General features: G+C 43.4%; 1 protein-coding gene and 1 long non-coding RNA gene across 10 annotated transcripts in view; one reads left to right on the top strand and one right to left on the bottom strand.

The window, feature by feature from the left end:
- LOC112982231 (uncharacterized) overlaps positions 1-19,231 on the bottom strand; it is a 35,796-nt gene extending 16,565 nt beyond the window's left edge. Inside the window, exons 1-2 of the long non-coding RNA XR_010386086.1 lie at positions 18,991-19,231; positions 17,121-17,267 (exon numbers count right to left, since the gene is read on the bottom strand). This is a non-coding gene — a long non-coding RNA (uncharacterized LOC112982231). The remainder of the gene's footprint in view (positions 1-17,120; positions 17,268-18,990) is intronic.
- Positions 1-20,817, top strand: part of LOC112982199 (PH and SEC7 domain-containing protein 3) — a 141,609-nt gene that overhangs the window by 30,523 nt on the left and 90,269 nt on the right. For 4 of the 9 annotated variants that reach the window (XM_064501795.1, XM_026098429.2, XM_026098420.2 and 1 more), the window contains one exon: positions 8,678-8,786. In XM_064501795.1, the coding sequence (XP_064357865.1) occupies positions 8,678-8,786 (109 nt within the window). Of the gene's footprint in view, positions 1-8,677; positions 8,787-10,374; positions 10,525-10,606; positions 10,767-11,212; positions 11,528-20,817 lie in introns of those variants that run through there. The other 5 variants (XM_064501797.1, XM_026098445.2, XM_026098436.2 and 2 more) reach the window with 5 other exon arrangements.

The raw sequence follows: 20,817 nt of genomic DNA, 5'->3' as shown, positions 1-20,817 counted from the left end.
GAGGAATGTGGACCAGGAGAGAACTTTTCTCAAAAGAAAGCAAATTCTACCCTCATAAGTACCAGTGAGTTCTGGTTTCCATGAGCTTTCCTCATGTGTGGCTAGGCCGAGGCCAAACAGAAAAAGAAAGTGAGTGTTATCTTCACCAGTGGGACACTGGTGCCCATCTGCCTAACTTTGTGGTGCTTGTTGGGGATGTGGCACCTTTGGTATCTTCTGCCTTTCAGTTGTGGCTGAAACTGCCTGGTGGCTCCCAAACATTTGTGGGGCCGCGGCTGGCAGTGGATGCTCGTGGTGGCACTTCTTAACTCACGCTTAGCAAGCATGCAGTCTGCTCTTGCAACATCTTCTCTGTCCCATACTGCTCATGCAGCAGGATGCTTACATAATTTTTATTGGTATGACTGCTAGTTTCTGCCTCAATTATGCAAGGCAAAACATAGTTCAACTCAAATTTTAGTTGGATTTCTGATTTGAATAACTTCTGTTAAATCTAGTTAAAACTCAAGAAGCACAACTTATTTGAAAGCTGTAAAATTAATTTTACACTAATCATGCACAGTCAATGAGCTATTTATAGGTTAGATGCAGATGTATGCAAACTTTTGCATGCTCTGTTGCCGTGCTGTATCTCTATGGTTTGTCTCTGCCCCAGAGCAAATGCAGATTTTTACGCATTCCAAGTGTAAATTCTTCCAGTTTCTCTTGTGTAGGGTGTTTTTTCTTCTTTTATTACTGTTGAGTTCACTAAAACTTGAGATGCGAAGAATTTATTAATTACTTTGAACTACCATCTTAAACCATATTTGTAAAATCTGTTTGAAAAATGGAAATGAACTCTCCTGATCCTTCCTCCTTTTTTACTTCCATCCATAAAAACAGGCCATTTTTAGCGCCGTGTAGGGAACACAGCACGTGGGAAAGGTGAGTTTTTTAAGTTTTCCAGTCTCACCAGGTGTTTTGGAAAGGTTTGGGGTTTGGAAAGGATTTAATTGCTTAAAGATACAGATGTAACTTCTGGTAGCCTCAGCAGGCACTTAGGCACATCCCCATTAAAATCCTGTGGAGCTGAAATCCATGTGGGGCTGACCTATAACCCCTCTAAACATTGTTCCACCCCCGTGATCTAAATATCATGGAAATACCCTGTCTGCTGACAAGAAGCAGTCTGTCAGTTTGCAAAATATACCCAGAACAGACTGAACAAAAAAGTTAAAAGATGCTTAGTACACACACCAGTGAATTCCCTGAATAAAAAAGCTGGCTTTGTGAAATTTTTCTTAAATCAGCCCCCCATCCCAATGCAGTTTGACATAAGTAATGAAAAATTCTTGCACTGTGGCTTTTAATATTTTGGATGTTCTTACTATTTCTACGTTTTATATCTAGGAACCTGGTTAGTTGTGCAGTAAATTGCAGCCTACGTGACAGTAGGCTTGTTTTGCACATACCTTAGGAGTAATGTGTAGATCTCTAGAGGTCCACACAATACACATGAAAAATCACTGACTTGGCAAACAGAAAATGCTGAGTGACCTTTAAAGGTAGAGTGTGATAGTGAGGACTTTGCATTGATATGCTGTACGCGTTCAAGCAGTTACAGCACAGACAGTGTCACCCTTTGCATAATAAAAAGCATTTAATTCGGTATAACACTTGACCGCTTCCTAATAGCTTTAACCAAGTGACAAAGCAAACATTTCTTTAAGGGGAGGAAAACTGAAGTATAGGTGTAAAACAAGATTAACACACTGAAAAAAAAGTTCACCTGCAACTGTTTGATTCAGCTGCTAAGAAATGCATTTTTTAGTCACTTTTCTCATGCCTTTTCTAAGTAGACACTCTTTTGCCTAGTTTGTGAATTGAGCCTCTCATAAGACACTGAACTTCTGTGAAGTCTTCCTTTGAATGGGGAAAACAGCTCAGATAGTATCTGCACCCTTTTAGTTTTACTCTCTGTAATCTGAATGCTTTCCAGGAGGTTGTTCCTGGTAAACAAATTCTGCACTGTTCTGAGCAAAGTGAAAAGCCTGCAGTGTCCCCATCCCCTTTTGGGGAAATCCTGGGGTGAAGGTACAGGGTACGTGGAGGGCAAAGCACTGCAATGAACCTGGGGATTGGAGCTGGCTACTTGGCGAGTGCTGGGTAGCACTGAGCCTGAGGACGTGCCATAGCCCCAGGAGCAGGTAAAAGTGGCTGGATGTAGCAATTTGGACCAAGGTCAGTTTAGCTCAGGTGTCTGTATTTGGTAGTGAGGGTAAGCAGGTGCCTGGGAAGAGTACAAGAGCAAGACATGCATACTGGGTTCCCTTCTCTAAAACTCCCAACTGTTTTCAGCTTGGGGTTTCTTGAAATGGATATGGTTTCTATGTATTTTGTGGATTTTTATTCTATGAGCTTGTTTGTGATCCTTTTCAGCTTTTGGTTTCCATGACATTGTTTTGTGGGAAGCTCTGTGTTTTGACCAGAAAATGTATGAGGAACCATCTCCTTCAGTTTGGTTTGATCCTAATACGTTCATTTGATGACTTTTGGCTGCTGTTTGAAAAGAGGTGGTGAATCGCTGATTGATCTCTGCCTTTTCTAGGCCCCTTGTGATTGCGTGCATCCCTGCCGCGTACCTCTTGACATCTCTTTTCCGTAGTTGAAAAGTCCTAGCTTACTCAGTGGTCCCTTCTTATAATCCAAGAGAGTTATATAGAAAAGCCCTTCACACCCTTTCCTTCCTCTGCTAACTCTAACTAACTGGCTCTCTACAGGTCTCCCTGTAACTCTTGATAATTAGAAATTATTTAAAATCCAAGCTGAGGTTTCTTCTCTTCCAGAACCTTTGTTAGCATTAACTTCTGCAGCTCCAGTTAAGATTTATTGACATAAAACTCCTATTCTTTTAAGTCTCGGCTTATTTTGCTAATGCTTTAATTTAAAAATCTACATTAGCATGTTGGAGGGGTGAGGAGAAAAAAATACCAACATGATATCTGAGGTTGCACAAAATAAATTAAAAACTATAAAGCTTTTAATAGTCTTGTTGTGAGGACCAGCACTCTCTCTGCTGTCTCTGTGTTGTCAGTGCATTGGCTGTTGCCAGCTAGCAAGTTGATTTTAACTCCAGCTTTTTGCCAGCTACTTAGGAAAGTTACTGAAGAAAAGCTAAACAGAAATAATCTTGCCAGATTAATTAGTATTACCTGTCAAAAGCACTGAGGCTTGCTAAGTTTATGCCTACCTAGTAATTGCAACAGTGCTTAAAAACAAGTGCTGACCATTAATTGCACCAGGCTATTGGGCTGTTTGGCCATCCGTGACAGCAAGGCAGCACACTGGGTAGAGTACCTGACTACATGAAGACTTCACCATGGCATTGCAGCTTGACTCAGGTGCCGCCTTTGCTTGGCTTGAAACTTGCTGGAGAGAGTTGCAAAGCTCTGGAAAATTTCTGTCCATCATTCTTTCCACCCTGCTCTGTTTTTTTTTTCCCTTCCTTTCTTTTTTTGAAGCTAGCTCCTTTACTTGTTAATATGTTTCATTAAGTCTCTGCGGAAACAGCTGGGGTGCAGAAGAGAACATTGTTGGCATCCTGTCATGGTCAAAATTGATTCTGGCCAAAATGAAAGAACAGCCTGAGGCAGGACTCTTTTATGAAAGAAGGGGAACAAAAATGGTGACAGTAGACACAGTTTCATGGAAAGTTGATGTTTAAACTTCTGAGAGTATAAACTCACCAGATTAGGGTATAGGACAAACTGCTGAAAGGCATTTGGCTTTTTGTTTCCTGAGATTTAGATGAAGAAATGAGAGTGAAGCAAGCCTGATCTTAGTCTTGGTGTAAAATCCTTCACAACTGGTTGTGCTTTACAGGCATCCTGCAGAGGTTTGTACTTCATTCAGTACAGCTTAATGTGCTTTCTTCCAGGCTGGTAGTTTAAAATGCCCTAACTGTTCTTTGCGGGTAGACCTCCTCCTTGCCGATCCCAGTCAGCACAGCTGGAGGTGCTGGGCTGGGCACAGAGGAGGAGTTTTATGTGGCAACCAGCAAAGGCTCATGCTGCACTGTGGCTGATGTCCCTCTTGGAAGAGGGGAACTGCAAACTGGGAAGCCCTCATCATCATCTTCCTGACCAGGCAGCCTTCCGTGTTATCAGCTGTTGGAAAGTGAGCTCTGCACACAGAGGAGTACAAAACTGGGACTCCTCTGAGCCCAAAACTGGGTGCCCCCAAACAGTCTCCCTCATACCCAGTTCCCTCCATTTTTTTCCGGTAAGTGTAGAAGAACTGGAGTAACATTTCTTTCTGCAGGGAGAAGGGTTGGGTTTGACTGCCAAAGCTTGCAGGGGTCCCCATATATAAGCTCTGACATCTCTGTCCTGGCTCACAGCCCTTTGTGAAAGGTCCCCAGATCCATTCCTGCTGATGTTTAACTTCTCTGTTAACTGGCCATTTTGGCTGACTCTTGCTCCCTGAAGGCTCAAGCTTGGGCATCCATCTTGTTCTGTTTTTTCCCAAGCTCCATGTTTCCAAGTCTCCTGTGTGGAGTCACTGTGATCTGTCACATGGCGTCTGTCCTGTCAGGGATCCCAGTAACACCAGACTGCCTTTGACCGGTTAATTATCTGCTCCTTTTAACATTTTTCCCTTGTTACACATTTTCAAAAGAAAGCACATGACTGTAAGTGTGAATGCTACAAGTGGCAGGGGTTCAGGAAGGCTGTTTTGACTCACACTGATCTGTTCCTTGTTGCAGCAGCCCAGTGCTGTTTCCCACTGCTGAGACTCCACAGAGGTGGAGCCCAGCTCTTCCATCAGCTTGGCTGCAAGCAGCAGTGAGTGCCAGGCTTTCCTGTCCCTCAAGTTATGCTCTCTGGGAGGCAGGCATTTACAAAAAAAAGTCCTCCTCAGTATGATAATAGTCAGTCCCTAAAAGGCCCCAATCAATAACTCAGTTAAATTCAAAAAAAGATGCTTTGGTGCTTTCCTTCCATGGAGAACGGAGAAGTGCATTCTCCAGACTCAGGTGACTCCAAATGCCTCCCTAAGAATCACTGGAATTGTCTGGGGACAGTTTTAAGTGAGCTCCTGACTAGAATGGACATCGAATGCACCCACATTGCACTTCACGTGTGTTGACAAACAACTCTCAGGAAGAGTCTGGTTAAAGCTACCTTTCAGGGCTGAATTGTGGCAATGGTTTTTCCTTGCAACTACTGGCCCTCTGCTCTTGTTAGGACATTCAAATAGCAGAGCTGATTGCAGGTATTTTGCATGCTTTAGAACTGGCTGACTTATTTGTACTTGGCAGCTTCTGCTGAAGTCATCGGGATCTGTGAGGTCTTACGTGTCCTGCTGCTGTTTAGTTCAGTGCTGAAACACAGATTCAGCAGCTTGTTTCCTGTGCTAATTTAAAAGCCTTAAACCACTGCAAGTGCCATGGGCACTTCCAACACAATCTCCTCTCCCTCAGAAATGGGTAAAACCTCAGTGAGATGATCTGTATTGACCCATGTCAATGCCTCGTGCGAGATCAGCACAAAGGTCCAGGATATTGCTAGGAGGCTTGAGTGGTGAGAGCTTGCATATCCAGGCAGCCTCACAAATATTGTATGAAACTCACTCAAGAGAGAAAGGCAGCCTCTCCAGCTCCTCACCAAGAACTGTGATCCGGAGAAGTAGGCTTGGACTGTGTGCATGATCCAACAGGCAGAGGGGCTGCAAGAGCAGTGGATGGGCGGACAGAAACTCACTGCCACTCTGCCCAGAGCTTAATCGGACTTAAAAGCAATGTGTATGTGGCTCATGAGAAACATTTGTACAGCTGGATTGATTTAAGGAGATTGATGGTCTGATCAAGTGTTGGCCTCTCTGGTGGTGACAAACACCAGATGCATCAAAGGTGGTGGTTAAAGCCCTCTGAGGGAAGCAATTATGAAATGGGTTGACTTGGATGCAAGTTTCTTCTCTCTTGAGCAGAGGGAGGAGACTTAAGCAGGACTTTTATATCCCTTCCAGTCTTGCTTGTATTTAATCCTTGCTAATGCAGCTTGCAAAGCTCTGTGAGCATTTGTCCAGTCCTTTTCTGAGCTCTCAGTTTTGGGGACATTATGTTTTCAGCAAGCTTTGGGTGAGTGGCAAATTGTCAGCAGAAAAGGGGGAAAAAATTTCTTTCTCAACTTTCTCATTTAACTCTTCATTCCTTTGTTTCTGAGGAAGGACAACAATAAAGCAATAGTCTTCAAAGCCAGCTGTTATAACATTATCATTCTCTTTCTCTTTTTAGTATCTCTCATTTGGGAGAAATACCATAAACTTACCCTTAAGCTGTGATGTGGAGGCTCTGAGCTACTTTAGTTTTACACATCCTTGTCTTACTCTGACAGCATAAGTAGACGTTAGGTTCAGTTGTTTCCATACATGAATCTGTATCTGGAAACCTAATCAGCAGTGTTGAGCACTTCTGAAAATCAAGTTTTCCCTTTCAGATGCCAAGACAAAGGTCTTGCACTCTCAGTTTAGGCACCTAACTCTGATAAATGCTGCCCTGTATACTTAAAATAATTCATTTCTGCATATTTTTGGATGATGCAGAGGGTGTTATGAACTAGAATCATCTTCCTTGCTTTATGATAAAACACAGGCAAATAAAGAACCTGGGAAAATCTGTTTGCAGGGAAGCTCAGTGCAGCAGATGGCTGCTAAGCCTTGAAGAATAGGGCTGACGAATGGAGGTGCGGTATCCCAGAGGTACATGGATCAGAGATTCCTGACTGTTCAGCTGTCCATTTCATTTTCCATTTCATTCATCTGTGGATGGGATTTGGCTGCATAGCTGTCCCATCTCTTAACCTTAATCTGAGTAAGTTGAATTTTTGTCTGGCTCTATGAATTGCTGCTGACCAGACTGTCTTAGACTGAAAGACTTCTCCTCTGCTGTAAGTGCAGCTGTTGCTTTTCCAGCCCTTGTTACCCCCACTATCTGCAAATGAATGTGGCCCTCTAAAAGCAGGGGAGATAGAGAGGCTGTTTCCAAGCTTGTTTCATCATGCCCGTGATATTCTTCTTTGTGCTAGAAACTTCTTGGTCTGTTTCATCACATTTTCTCCCAAATATTTGTGGGCTAGGTCCATCAGAATAGCTATTGGAGCCATAGTAATGAATAGCTGGGCTAGCGAATGATAAATATATCCAGGATTCTCATGTAAGATCTACTGCTGAGTTATTGCAGACATGTGCTGGACTAAATTCTGCAGGACTGGCTCAAAGCAGAAAGATGGGAGACGTAATGGGGAAAAAATGCCAGGAAAGCCTTGAGCAAAACAGTTCTAGGGCATGGGGCAAGATAGTTATTTGTCACTATGCTCTTGGAAGAAAACTTAATTGTTGGAGAACTGGCCTTGGGGAAATGTATAGATCCACCTCCGATTAAAAAGCCTTGACTCTGTGTTCTTGTGAATTATGTGTCTTCTGCACTTTGAATGTGTGTTTGTAGTTGACGTTTATCCTAAGGTATTTTGTGGAGGTGCATAGAAATTATTATTATCCTGGGGGGCAGAATGTTCCATCTGAATTTTTCTTTAAAGCATAATTTTGTATGCTAAAGCCTTTGCCAATATGAGCCATGAAATGACTTGACATGCTGTAATAATTGGCTGCCTCAAACATTAGATATGAATACAATGTCACTGAAAAATTTATAGAGTTAATGATTAATTTCATCTGTCACTTCACACAGAAGAATTACAGGCACCATCTTGCCCAGCTGGGAAGAAACTTAATGCCTGATACCTATTGCAGGCAGTGTCTGCACTACAGTTCATTGGTGGTGTATACTTTATCTTGGAGAATTGGTTTGTCGCCACCTGTCCAAAAAGCTAATTTTACTGTTAGTCATGCAGCCTTTCTCTCTTCCAAGAAACTGAACTTTTTGTTTCAAGGTGCTTCCTACTGTCTCAAGTTGGAAGTGGTGGGTAGGTGCTGATGCCACCAGGGATAGCATTGGCACTGACAGGGTGACACAGGGATTCTTGGCCTGTCCATCTGTGAAGGTGGTCAGAAAAACAGGGTGGGTTCATTGCCCTGATCTAGCAGCAGTGGTCAGGCATGAGGCTGTCTGACAGGTACCCTCAGACAGTGCTGTTTACGTATTTGCATACCTTATTATCTCTTTTCCCATATTTTGGCCCTCATTGTTGCAGCCCTTGCCCCTCCTTCTCCCTGTGCCAGTCTCCTCCCAAAGAAACAACCTGCCCCTTATTTATGCTTTTCCCATTAGTCCCAGTTTTGCAACATCCATACTCAAGTTTGGTATTTCGGATACTCTCACAGAGGTACTTTCAGCCTTACGTGATATTACTGATTTGGTAGCCTTACGTGATATTACTGATTTGGTAACCTAGGCCAGCTGGCCTTGCCATGGGTAAACCTGCTAGAGACCTGAGGGGGCTGGGTGCTCCAGCATCACTTCTCAACCCTGACACGCTTGTGTTTGAAGACACAACAACAAGCTCTTCTAAAGTGCTCAGTGTTGGCCCATATCTGCTGTGGTCGATCTTTGTGGAAATGGAGCTAAATGAACAGACAGCACTCAAAATCCTACCTGACAGCACACTTGAATGGATTTCATGTTCATACTATTGTTACTTCATTGAAAGATGGATAAGCTTTGTTTATTTTGACTTTACAGGCAGAAGCACTTGTCTGGGATAACGATGTATTGACCCAGTCCCACAGTGTTGCCAAGGCCAAATATGAATTTTTATTTGGCTTGGAAGAAGAGAAGCCTTCAGAAATGGGTAAGTGCTATTTACTGTTACTGTGTATTAAAAATCTCTTAAGCTACTCAAGGAAGGAGCTGCAGAAGCTGCTTCGTCATGACCCCAGGAGTGCCTGGTCCTGCTGCTACGCTGCCCTGCCTGGGCACACAGAGGAGGCAGTAAAACAAAGGAGCCCCAGCCTGGAGGAGAGCCTGGCTTGCTGTTTTGGCCATAGAAAATGACAACCGTTCCCTGTCTTATGTCTCCACCTTGCACACAGGCAGGAGTTTGGTACTGGGAGTCTGAACAGTTCTCTGCAACTGAATCATTTCTGCAATTGCACATGACAAAACACAGCCAGTTCTGCCTGGTAGTCCTTCCAGAAAGGCCCTTGGTCTTCAGCAAGCTGCTATACCTTTCCAGAAAGGCCCTTGGTCTTCAGCAAGCTGCTATACCTACAGCTAGAGAGATAAAAGATTTTAATTTAGATATTCTAGGTGGTATTTGAACTGTTCCCTCATCTGTATTTAGTAACAAGGAATCCAGATGCAGGATCAAATGCTATGCTTAGGGATCAGTCTTGCTTCTATGCTTTTCTCGTAAACAGAGGGTATATTCTACCTTTTCCCAGCATAATCTTAGAGGAAAAGAAATGTAGTTACCATTCCTATTTCTTTTGCCTCGTTTTAATTATCAGCGATCCCTGCCTTCTTTAGAAACCAAAAAAAGAGTATTTCCTCAAGCTGCTCTCTTTGCATCTTGATCCTTTCTAATTGCAAACTTTCTGGGATGTCACTTCTAATTAAAGAAGATCCCCTTCTTACCATAGAAGGGCAGCACTTTGTACAGAAACCAGCTGTATAGGCTCTTCCACTTCAGTCATGAAGAAAAGGGGGAAAAAAAGAGCAGAACTGAAGTCTGAAAAGTAAGTAAACAGTTTCTCCCCGGATTTTCTAGAGTTAGGCCTTTCACTTGGGAAATCCTAATTGCGGAGTGGGAGAAACAACAAAATCTCACAAATCTCCTTGCTTAGGAATTCTAAAAAAATTTTGTAAATTGCCACTAAAATGTGTATCAGATTATTCATGAATCACGATGACCTCATTTCTTGTTTGGAGAAACACAGTGTAAGAGCACTGTCAGCAGGCATTAGTACATTTCCGGAGATTTGCATTAAATGAAGTATGCTGTGTCCAATAAATCCAAGTGAATCCATTGTTACAGCTAACAAAAACAACTATCAAATGTGATGGGTATTCTGCACTGTGTGAGTACTGAGTGTTGACATAAAGGACAGCAAAGTGTAAGCCATTATATCTTGTCTTACATGCTTTCTTTTCTGTATTTTTTCTGCTTGCCTCATTTCTGAGTCTCCTTCTGTCCCTTTATTAATCAGAAACTACCATTAGGGGCTAGCAATTAGTGAAACGAGAGTGGTTTCAAGGGAGAGTTTCCCATATATAACAGTGGTTAACATACAACATTTGCCAGTTGTACCTGAAAACTGCACCGTCATTACATATATCTGCTGCAAAGGTGCTTTTTCTATACTATTGTGTCTACAGGACTTAATGATTGCAGTAAGTACCAAGAAGTTCCTCAGAAATGATCCCTTGCCTTGCAACAGGTCAGCCCTGCTCTTTGTCCAGTCGCAGACATTTAGATGCAGGAGGGACTGAAGGGGTTACCTCATCCTGTGTCCCTGCTCTGATGTGGCAATGGCCTGCTTGTATCGCTCCTGCTGAGTGTTTTGCCTACTGCGGGTGAGAATAACAAGGCATGTTTTTCCCCCTTTCCATAACTCAGATTCTCTGCTCCATGACATTACACCTTCCCAAACTGGTTTCTCTTTAACACAGACAAATGCATCCTCCTCCTCCTCCTCCTCCAGGAAGATGTTTGACCAAAATGGGTAAATCAGGGTGGTGCCGTTCCTTCTACTTGTTTTCTTCAAATAAGCACATCTTAACTGCTCACCAACTTCAGATGAGTGAGGATGGGACACAAGCATAAACCCAGGTCCCTGTGCAACTCCTCATTTCCTTTGATCTGACATATGTCGAATATGTCATAACGTGTCTGGGGGGACAGAGACTGTTTTGGGGGAAGCAGCTATGTCTGAAGGGTTCTCTATCCTTCTCAGTATTAGAGGGGGAGAAAAATCCAAACAAACCCATTAATTTCTAACGTTACCTTTAAAAGAAAGATGATGTGTTTTTTGGAGATTAAAGTATGAATGATTTCAAGCAAATGAGTGGCGGGGCAGGGCAAGGGGACGCACTGGTGTTTAAACTCAGTAAAGGTAACAGCTTGTCACTGTGGGGCAGTAAAGCTGAATTTTAATTTATGTAACCCAAAGCAGATTTCACCTGGGCCCTGGCTGGCCTCAGAAAGTGAGAACGTAATACTTAAGCTGGTAAATGGCTTAATCACTTCTGCCTCCAAATTCATCCCTTCTCTTTCAGGCACAGCCATACTACTGAAGCCTTCTTGGATGCTGTTGAGAGTATACATTTTTCAACTGGGCAGTGAAATACTTGCATCTGACAACTTACTTCATAAAGAAGGAAGCATAATTGGGGATGATCATGGCAAACAGCTCCCCAGAGGGGAGACAGCAGACTTGCTTAATAAGCTGTGGTGCTGATTTTTACCTTCCAGGTTTAAACTGGTGGTCATTTTCATGGGTGAGAGAAGAAAAATCAAGTTAGATGCTTGTAGAAGAGCTGTTTCACTGATAAGATTCAGATGTACATGATAATAAGTTTGTTGTATTAAAAGTAAGTAATTCATCCTCATTCCTCCCCTCTGTTGCACTCGGTCTATAGTAATGCTTTGTTTTTATTTGGTATATTTTGCGATCCCTGATGGTGTTGGTATGCGTGTGCTCTTGTTCTTCAGTGTGCAGTTCCTGCCTGGCTTCTTTACTTTCTCTCCTTCAACAGAAGATACTGCTATCACTTGTCCTCCTGCTCTGAGGAGGTAGATAGGTGTATTCCTTGGTGCTGAAGTAGGATCAGGCCCCTGGCACCCCAAAAGCAGCCAGGCCTGCAGAAAGGACCAACAGCCACCTGTCTTCCTGCAGCCTGTTCCTCGGGCTGCTCCGTGCCCTGGGCTTTGCTGCGCCGCGCCACTGCATGACCGCATGTCGACATACAGCCTCCCTGCATTCCTGAGTGAAATCCCAGCCTTCTGCCTTCCAGCAAAAGAAAATATTTTTAAAAAATTGAACTAAGCTGGAGCATACAAGTCGTCTTCTGAGCCTCGTAACAAAAAGGGCAGTTGTTTATATAGGCCTGGAAACATACCCTTCTCTGGAAATGGCCGTGGAAACAGTGATCTTGTTGAATAGCCTCATCTCTTAGAATTGGGCACGCTACAGGCTAGCACTGTTTTATGGCTTTGTAGTTAATACATTTAAATACAGGAAAAAAAAGTCTTGAAAAAATAAGTCAATCTAAAAAATTCTTCCTAGGAACTTGGGAGAAGAGGGGAGAACCCTACAAAATGATTACTTAAACAAACATGAAAGTCAAGAACTCCTTAAATCCTGTTAGAGTAGAAAAGAAATCCAAGTCAGTTGTTAAGAAAATATGTTAATGAGATTCATAGACAGTCTTTTGCCTAATGCCTCTAGGATGGGAACGTTTTCACCTTTTCTGTATAACACAAGGATTAATCTCAGCCTTCACACACACACACAGAGTACAAATAGTCTCTGGGTTGCTATGTAAATCTGGTCTTTCCCAACAGCTGCTGGAAAAAAATTGTTTTTGAATTCCTGGAAAAACAAATAGCTTTGGAAAGCCTGTCACTTGCTGTATTGTGTACAGTGAGGTGTCATGAGGCAACTGAGCTCATTTAACAGCTTGCTTCTGCCAAAAGGGATGGTGATGGTCCCAGCTGCATACTCCCTCTGACTGTCTCATTCTAGTTCTTGTGCTCATCTGTTTTCTTAACAACCTCAAGCCAGCAAAAAGCTGAGTTAAGAAAAAATAAAAAAGTCTTGTTTCTCCTCGCAATCTGTGCTGCGTCACCTCTGTCGGGGGTCAAACTCTGCCAAAGCTGACACGTGCAAGAGTGTAATACGTATTTTAATCCATGCAACATACACATTCCTGGACCTGAATCATGGAAAGCATTGTGTTTGCTGTAGAATTTCTTTAATTCATGTCAAGAGCTAAGGAAACAAACAATAGCTGTTTTTTGTGCAAGCACAGCATTTTTGTGATCCTGTATTTAAATTTCTGATTGAAATATCTGTAAGCAAATTATTCCAGTCACTTTATGTAAGATGAGTATCACTAACTTTTTAGGTTGTCCTTTGCTCTCCTGCCTTGCTTTTGTTCTCTGCATCACTTCATCAATCTGCTCTTGCATATCCACCTCTGCTGCATTCTCTCTGCATTGCCTAAATGTTGCACCGTCCTGATCTTCACTCAGAAAATTTCCTACAGACCTAATTACCTCAAAAGTTGCACAGTTCTCAAGACTAGCCCAGACTAAAAGACTAACTGAAGTTTTTTCCAGTGCTTTAACTGCATTGCTTTCCATTTTGATACACCACCCTGTGTTGTATTTTCATCTCTTGGTCTTTCCATCTCCAGGCAGTCCAGGAAATCTGGGCTCCCTGGTCTTGCATTTTTCCTCTGCAGCTTTCCTTTCCTGAAAAGATGCAAAACTGCATTTCCTAAGGGTTAAAGGACTGCCTGATTTTTAGGTTCATGTTGCTTAATTAGAGGGGAGGGAGCCTGTATGTAGAATGTATATTTAAGATTATGTCCTGCAACAGTTAAACAGGGACGCATGTATGATTCAAATCTGAGAAGCTAAAATCTATGATGCCCCCCCACAATTAATATTCCATTATTTTATTGTGTGTATTTGAATTAATCAGGTTTTTATTGTTGCTGTGTCCCACTGCAATTTCTAACATACTGAAGAGCAGCAAGGGCTTTTAAATGTTAGCGTGGAATCATTACATTTTCTCATAGTAATCCCTGATGTTTGCTGCCTCTGGTTGGTAATGATGCAAAAGGAATGAATGGGAAAGGCTGAAGAACATACTGAGTGAGAGCAGTAGGAGGTAACTTTGTAAGTGTACGTCTCAAGTAAGAGAAATGAACATACTCCCACATGGGGCAGAAGAGAGGTGCTGTAGTCAAATGTACTTTTCCAGCTGAGTTTGAGCAGTTTAAAAAGCAGTCATCTCTCTGGCTGTCATGTTAACTGACTGCATTGAATGTCCCTCTCTCATTTCCAAGCAATGTAAAACAGGTGATTTTAAACTACTTCTGGGATGCTCTGAGAAGCAGCTAATGCTTAAAGTACTCAAACTTGAGTCGGAAGAGCACACCTGACTATGCCCACAGAAAAATTACTGAAGATTAAGGAGGACAGGTTGCACTGTGCTCTGAATCTTGACTGCAGGAGGTGCAGCTGTGTTGCTGCCCCTGCCTTTGAATTTGTGTCCCGTTGCTGGGGGCTGAGTGGTGCTGGGGTGTGCTCTGGAGCTGTCGGGTGTGCTTTGATGGACATCTGGATTTCCAGGCCCTGAGAAAGAAAAACTAAAAGGGCATGAGGCATTATACAAAGTCCATTGCTCTGTGGGAGGAAATTGGATGTCTCATGACCCGCACTTGAAAGCAGGATGGTTCAAGTTATCATAACCTACAGCTGCAGGGAGGAGATTACCACATCCTCAACTCTGTAAACAGCAAAACTCTTTGAAGGCCAAGGGCTTAGCAGAAATAATAGTTAAAAAATGGGCTGCTTGTTGTTGTTGTTTCTTAAAGGTGCAGAATTAAGCACACAGAAGTTAGGAAATGCTGGATTGAGGACAGCAAATATCTCTCCATCCATGGGCGGTCAGCAGAAGCTGAGGGCCGCACTGACAAGAGAGAGTGCACAATTATTTGGGGGATCTGGTGATGCAGGCAGCTGGGTCACAGTGTCTGGCCTTGCTCAGATGCTCTGAGCAAATGTGGTGCAGACTGAACTTAGTTGGCAGCTCTCAGAAATGTTTTCCAGGAGGCTCTCAGGCCTTCCTTCTTGGGCAGAGAGAAAATGAAGAATCCAGGTCAATGGCCACAAAAGGAGAGGGCTCAGACAACTGACTTGACCGGCCACATGTGGGTATAGGGACAGTTCCACTTGTCTTCACCATGGGCTCCTCTCTTTTGCTTTCCTTCAGCCCCTTCAGCTTCTGAGATAAAAATAGGCAGCGCACAGACACAAACACATTGCAGGCTTGGTTTGTCTCTAAAGCTTTCTGAAGGAAAAGCAGCGTATTACCCGACTGCTAGTGATGGCCTGATAATGAATGTGTAAGAAGGGGGCTTAATTAAAATTTTATGGGCAGATGCAGTTATGGGTTGGTACCACACTGAAAAAAATTTAACACAGGGTACAGCAAAGATTTTTCCTGTTCATTGTTCACTGCTTTAACAAGTACTTTTTACGCTTTTTTTTACCCCTGCATTGTTTATTTAACACTGTTCAGCCTCCTGAGGAGGAGACTCTCATTGATCGTGCTAGCCTGCTGAAAAATTCCTGTGCAATATCCAACTGCACCTTTAGCAGCAAATACTTAGATCCTGGGATACGCACAGCCCTTCTATGTCCTATTTTTATTTTAGCTGGGTAAGTAAGACTTACTCAATAACCAGCTTTTGGGGGGCTTTGAGAACTATTTAAGCAAGCATTCTCTTAACCTGGCCCGTTGGACCAAAGTCTTGAAATGTAATAGAGAACATCCTTTTCTGCTGTTGTGTCTGTTTTCCTCAGTGGCTGCTGCAAAGTTCAAGAGTGTCTTAGATCTCTGGGCAGGACTGTATTTTTTTTAATGCTGTTGTTGCTAGCTCAAAGTCTGGAGAGATTTTTTTAGTTGGAGAGATCTTTCTTTTGAAAGGACTTTTTAAGGGTTTTTGAAAGATTCTTTAAAACTATCATATTTAAAATAAATAATATAAGTATTAGTGTATTCAGATAGGTTATAAAATCTTACTTTGTAGAAGCTGAGTGTCACAGCAGCTGTGAGTTGTCAGTGCTCCAGAAATTTGCTCTTTCAGCTGAAGGCTCTTAGGGAGTTGTTTTAATTATTATTGATATCATTATGTCCATTTACACATATAAAATCACCAGGTTCCTTTCCAAATCAGAGCAATGGAAAAACAGTAAATTTCAGATTCTTTTTGGATCTGCCTTTTGAATTTTGGGTTTAAATCTTATGTTTTCCAGCTTTTTAAAATCAAACAGACACTTGACTGCAGGAGGTGTGGCTTTAAAGAAAAAAAGTATATTACATATAGTAAGAATTACTCATGCTTTTTACATCAGGATAATGAGCCCATGTTTTTTTTTTCTTTCTATTCCCTCCTATTCCCAGTCATGTTAGCAGCTGTTCCACTCTACTCTTTTGCTTTCCAGGGTAATGACTCTTGGGATTGAGCTATCTCGTTGACCATCTGTGGCCAATATAGCAATTTGTAGTGGATAATCTCTCACACGAAATTCTCCCAGCACGTGCTGTATGCTAGTTTTGGACTCTGTCCTGTTCTGAGCTCACCCTGGGCCTCCGAGCAGTTGCGGCAAGGTGCCATCTTTCCTGCAGCTTGGAGAAAGGAGGAGGCTCTCAGTGGAGGATTTTTAGTTTGATTTGGTTTGATTTATACCAGAGGCTTCCAACTCCATTTCCCAGTGGGAAATACTTAAAATGTGTGAAAGAAATTTGCAATTGAGTCACAGCATTATTCACTTAAGGCATTCCATGGAGAGCCAGTTGTCATGAAACAGAGTTAGATTTGCAATTGTAAAAAAATATATATGCACACGTATGCACAAACACACGCACACATTCAGCGATCTGACATGCTGATTTTGTCATTGCTGTTTTAATTGATAGGATTCATATTCTTAATCTAGGAGCTTTTCTCTGTCTATTTCTAGTGGTGACAACTGAATGTGTCTTATAATCCTTACTTAACTAGTGGAGAACTTTACCTAATACGAGAATGGCTGCCCTGTGGTAGACTAAAGGTCTGGCTAATGTGGTGTCTTGTCACCAAAAGCAGATGTTAGGGAACAGTGCAAGAATGGTGTAAAGCAATACTCCTCTGAAAGCCTCTTCCGGTTCATAGTAACCTGCAGGTTATGGATTTCCTGAGCAACATGGTATAACTTGGCACTTACTAGCACTTAAGGGATTTTTTTTCCCCTGAACTGGTCTACGTAATTTTTGAGTGAATCCAAATTTTCAGGTGTAACACGGTCAGCTGCCGTGTGTGGTGCAGCGTTGCTGCACCGAGCGTGTGGGGCACCTCTTTGCTTGCTTTGAGCTCCCTGTCACCGGCACAATGACTGTTCCTGATTCACCTTCTCCGTGACACTGCTGGCTCCCACAGCGGCCCCTTCTGCCGTCGCTTCCCCAGGGTGAGGCGTCCCAGCCTACGCCGTCACTTCTGCTGTGCCGGCTGTTCGTATCTCTGTCTCTCTGTCACTTTCTCTGTGTGCTTTCTGTTCCTGCAACAAGAATTGACAGGAGCGGAGGGATCTCACCGGTGCTCATTTCCTAGAGAAATCCCCTTTACCTCTTATCTCTGCTCCATCCCCCCCCCCCCCTTGGACCAGCTTCCGCATTTCTGCCAAAATTTTGTATGATGCCTGTGCAACTTTGCCTGCTGCTGCTGACGAGCAGGTGAGACCCAGGCAGCAACTTCTGTGGCGAGCAAACAGCCCAAAAGCCTTGAGCCGCTGCAAGCTGTGGAGACTCGCGTGCCCAATCAGCGCAGTGGCGTGCGGACGTTTGTAGGCTGGCTACAAGAGAACGCTGCTACAATTATGCTAATCCCACAGCTTTGGCTAACGAAGGGCCTCTGCCAGCCAGGACCTATCACAGTGCAGGGAATTACATCATTTGGAAAACGGGCTGCAGCACAAGGCTGCCAGCGACTGTGCAGCATCCCTGCTCGCTTGTAGGCGGAGGCCGCTCCATTTCATCCTGAGCAGGCACAGTTTTATAAATCTGAATAGTTTTCATTACCATAGAAGTTGATAATCAAGGGACTTAAAGATGAAGAGCTGTGTGTGCTTCCACCTCTTTGGAAGGGTGCATTAATGATAAAATTCCATTAATCCTGTGATTGGTTCCTTAATCTTTGTCACCTAGAGACAATTTCCTTTTACGTATACGTTGTTTTATTGGTTACATTTGCCTTTTTAAAATAAAAACAAGAAACGACCATGATAAAAAAATATAATTGGTATGATTCTGCATGCAGCGTCAGCTACGTGCTGTTTATGATCAGCACAAAGAGTTGCAGAGAAAAAAACCGCAAGATGACTGTGCCCTTTGTGAAATCTTCCAATTCAGAAACGCTAAAATGCTGTCAGGCACCTTTTGCCCTGTAACAAATATACCAAGCTTAGGATTGCCACAGTGCTCTTTTATTCCTTTATGAACCCCGGTATAGTAAACGGCTGTGAAGCATAAGCATCTCCCTGGCATATCATCAGGCAGTCTTGCTGGAGGAATTTTTTTTTCCCCCTGTAAGCTGCCAAGGTGGACTCCTTAGCTTCTGCGATAGACCAAATGAGACTGCAGTTCCCCCATCAGTTTCATAATAGTCAGAAAGCTTCCATTTACATCATTGTGTGCAGTGCAGGGCAGCAGCGGCCAGGAAATTTGAAACTATTTTGATTCCAGTTGACTAGAACAGCAGCAATTGAATTAGCTGGTATCGTTATAGATAAACTGATGATCTGTGCATTTTATTCTTTGACCAATGGGTAACTGCTGGAGCTACAGTAACCTCTGTGAGTAAGGAGACTGTTCAAGCAAATATCTCTGATTTCTCTAGCTAGCTAATATATATATATTGTATAGATTAGAGAGACACTCACACCATTCTTTTATAAAATGTAACTGTAAAAAAAATGTCTGTCTATGCTTGTAACTTGTGTTTTGCTTCCTAGAATTTCCTTTTATTATGCTGTAGGCAAGCTTGATTGAAATGCAATGGTTATTTACCTATGAAATATCATATCTATGCCAGTGCTGGTTTAAGTCATGAACTCTTTCATCCTCTAGTCATTAGAAAGGCTGCCAGCTGCTCTTTCGTTATATTTGCCCTGTATCAGTTTTCTAGTCATTCACCCCCTTGCTATTTCAGCTTTTTCTCTCTCCTTTTAATCTTTGCTTTGTTGAAAGAAGCCACCTTCAATGCAAAGTAGAAATTGATGTTACCTGAGGGTGTCTGTCCTTTCATTGTTTGTTTGGTGGTGGGTATTTTTTTTCCCTGCTCATCTTCAGTGGAGTCCTTTAATTTTGTTGTTGCCTTTCTAGCCTTGTTTGTAATGCAGTCATATTGGGGGATGGGGCTAGACAGGATATGCCAGTAGCTGCAGCAAGACATGATGCTGTGGTGGTGGATGGGAATAAGGGAGGAGTTTCCCTTAAAGAGCTCCAGCTCCTCTAAACTCTGCACCTGGAGTGAGGCGCTGAGCTCCATCTGGGTTGGCTTTGCACCTTTCAGGAGCAGATGGCAACTGGTGGTGTTTCACTGCAAGGAATGGAGACCTCAGCAGTGTTGTGTGTGGTGTTATGTAGTGTAACCAGGACAGGCTGTTGCTTTGATGCCACATCAGAATCTTTTTTTTATTGGGCACTGAATTAGGTAGTTTTTCTCCAGGATTCTGGTAAAGGCGAGAATCCTATTTACTTGTATTTGCATACTGTGACAATGGAAGTCTTTCCAGAGTGATGTTACTGTGATCTTACTGTAAAAAAGGCCTTAAATTTCTATGTGAAAATGTTTTTCTCTTGCCCAGTTGGAGCTCTTACAGCTTTGCAAGGGTTTCAGAGATCACAGAATCACAGAAGGGTTGAGGTTGGAAGGGACCTCTGGAGATTGTCTACTCCAGCCCCCCTGCTCAAACCGGGTCACCTAGAGCACATTGCCCAGGGTTGTGTGCATGCTCTCCCCTTCCACATGTCTTTATGTGCCTGTATATATGTGTTTTATATATATAACTCTTCCTGAGTGTACCAGACTTGACAAAGGGTAAAGTCTGCATGGGAGCAGGATGTTAATGAAGAGAGGTAAATCAGATATTTGCTCTGGATGGTTTGCTGCTCTGAGCAGCAGCCTTCTGTGATATATAGAGATGCTCAGCAGTGTTTTTAGCATTCATTGCCAGAAGCAATGCCATTTCTGTCTCCCTAATGTCAGTTCAGAAGCTAAGATAGCATTTAGCAGGGAAGAGCCTCGCCACTTCGCCAGGTCTGTGCATGGCACGTTGTCAAGGCTTGGCCTCCAGCATGTGTCGGCTGTGGGGAGCCCATTGGGGAAGCTGTGCATGGCGGGATGCACTGGGCAGCCCCCAAAGATGCTGGGCGCATGGATCAGCGGGAGGCACAGGGTGCCTGCATGCTCTGCTGGCGGGTGCTGAGCTGTGCCCTCCTCAGCGTGCACCTGGGCAGGAAGGAGGCTGCTGGGGTTGCCCTGTCCCAACCGGGCACCCTTGTTGCAGGTTTGCAAGGGGAGAGTCGCTGTAGGAGGAGCTGTGTTCATGGAGAAAGGTTTATGCCAACATTTCTAGCGAGGGAGTGCATACTTGCATTTCTTCTGTGTTAAAAATCCCGCTGCAGGCGTGTGCTGCAGGAGCAGCAAGCCACAAAATGGGCCTGTGCTGTGGGCTGAGCTGATCCCCTCTGTGCAGATATAGGGCTGTGGCCAGCACGCAGCCTCGTCTGCCTGCACGGGATGCTTGGGTGGGAAGAGGGAGCACGTGTGCCTGCAGCATGGGTGCTGCAAGTGCATCCAGGTGGAAACACATCCAGCAGCTGTAAGAGATGATCTGGTGCTTACTCTGCAAAGCACGTGGGTTTGAGGTGCATGAAGTGCTGCCTGGCTGTGTGGATGAAATTGTGTGCCAAGGTGTAGTTTATCTGGGGCTCCCAGACACAAAGAAAAAGTGGCGGCTATGGTCATGTGGAGAAGTGGACCTGCATCTTCTTTGGACTCCCCTAGAGCATCCTGTGTGTTTGAAACCCTGTAGTGAAAGTGTGCTG

The sequence above is a fragment of the Dromaius novaehollandiae genome, chromosome Z (genome assembly GCF_036370855.1).
Source record: "Dromaius novaehollandiae isolate bDroNov1 chromosome Z, bDroNov1.hap1, whole genome shotgun sequence".
NCBI classification, from domain to species: Eukaryota; Metazoa; Chordata; class Aves; order Casuariiformes; family Dromaiidae; genus Dromaius; species Dromaius novaehollandiae.
This window is presented reverse-complemented; position numbering and strand designations above follow the sequence as displayed.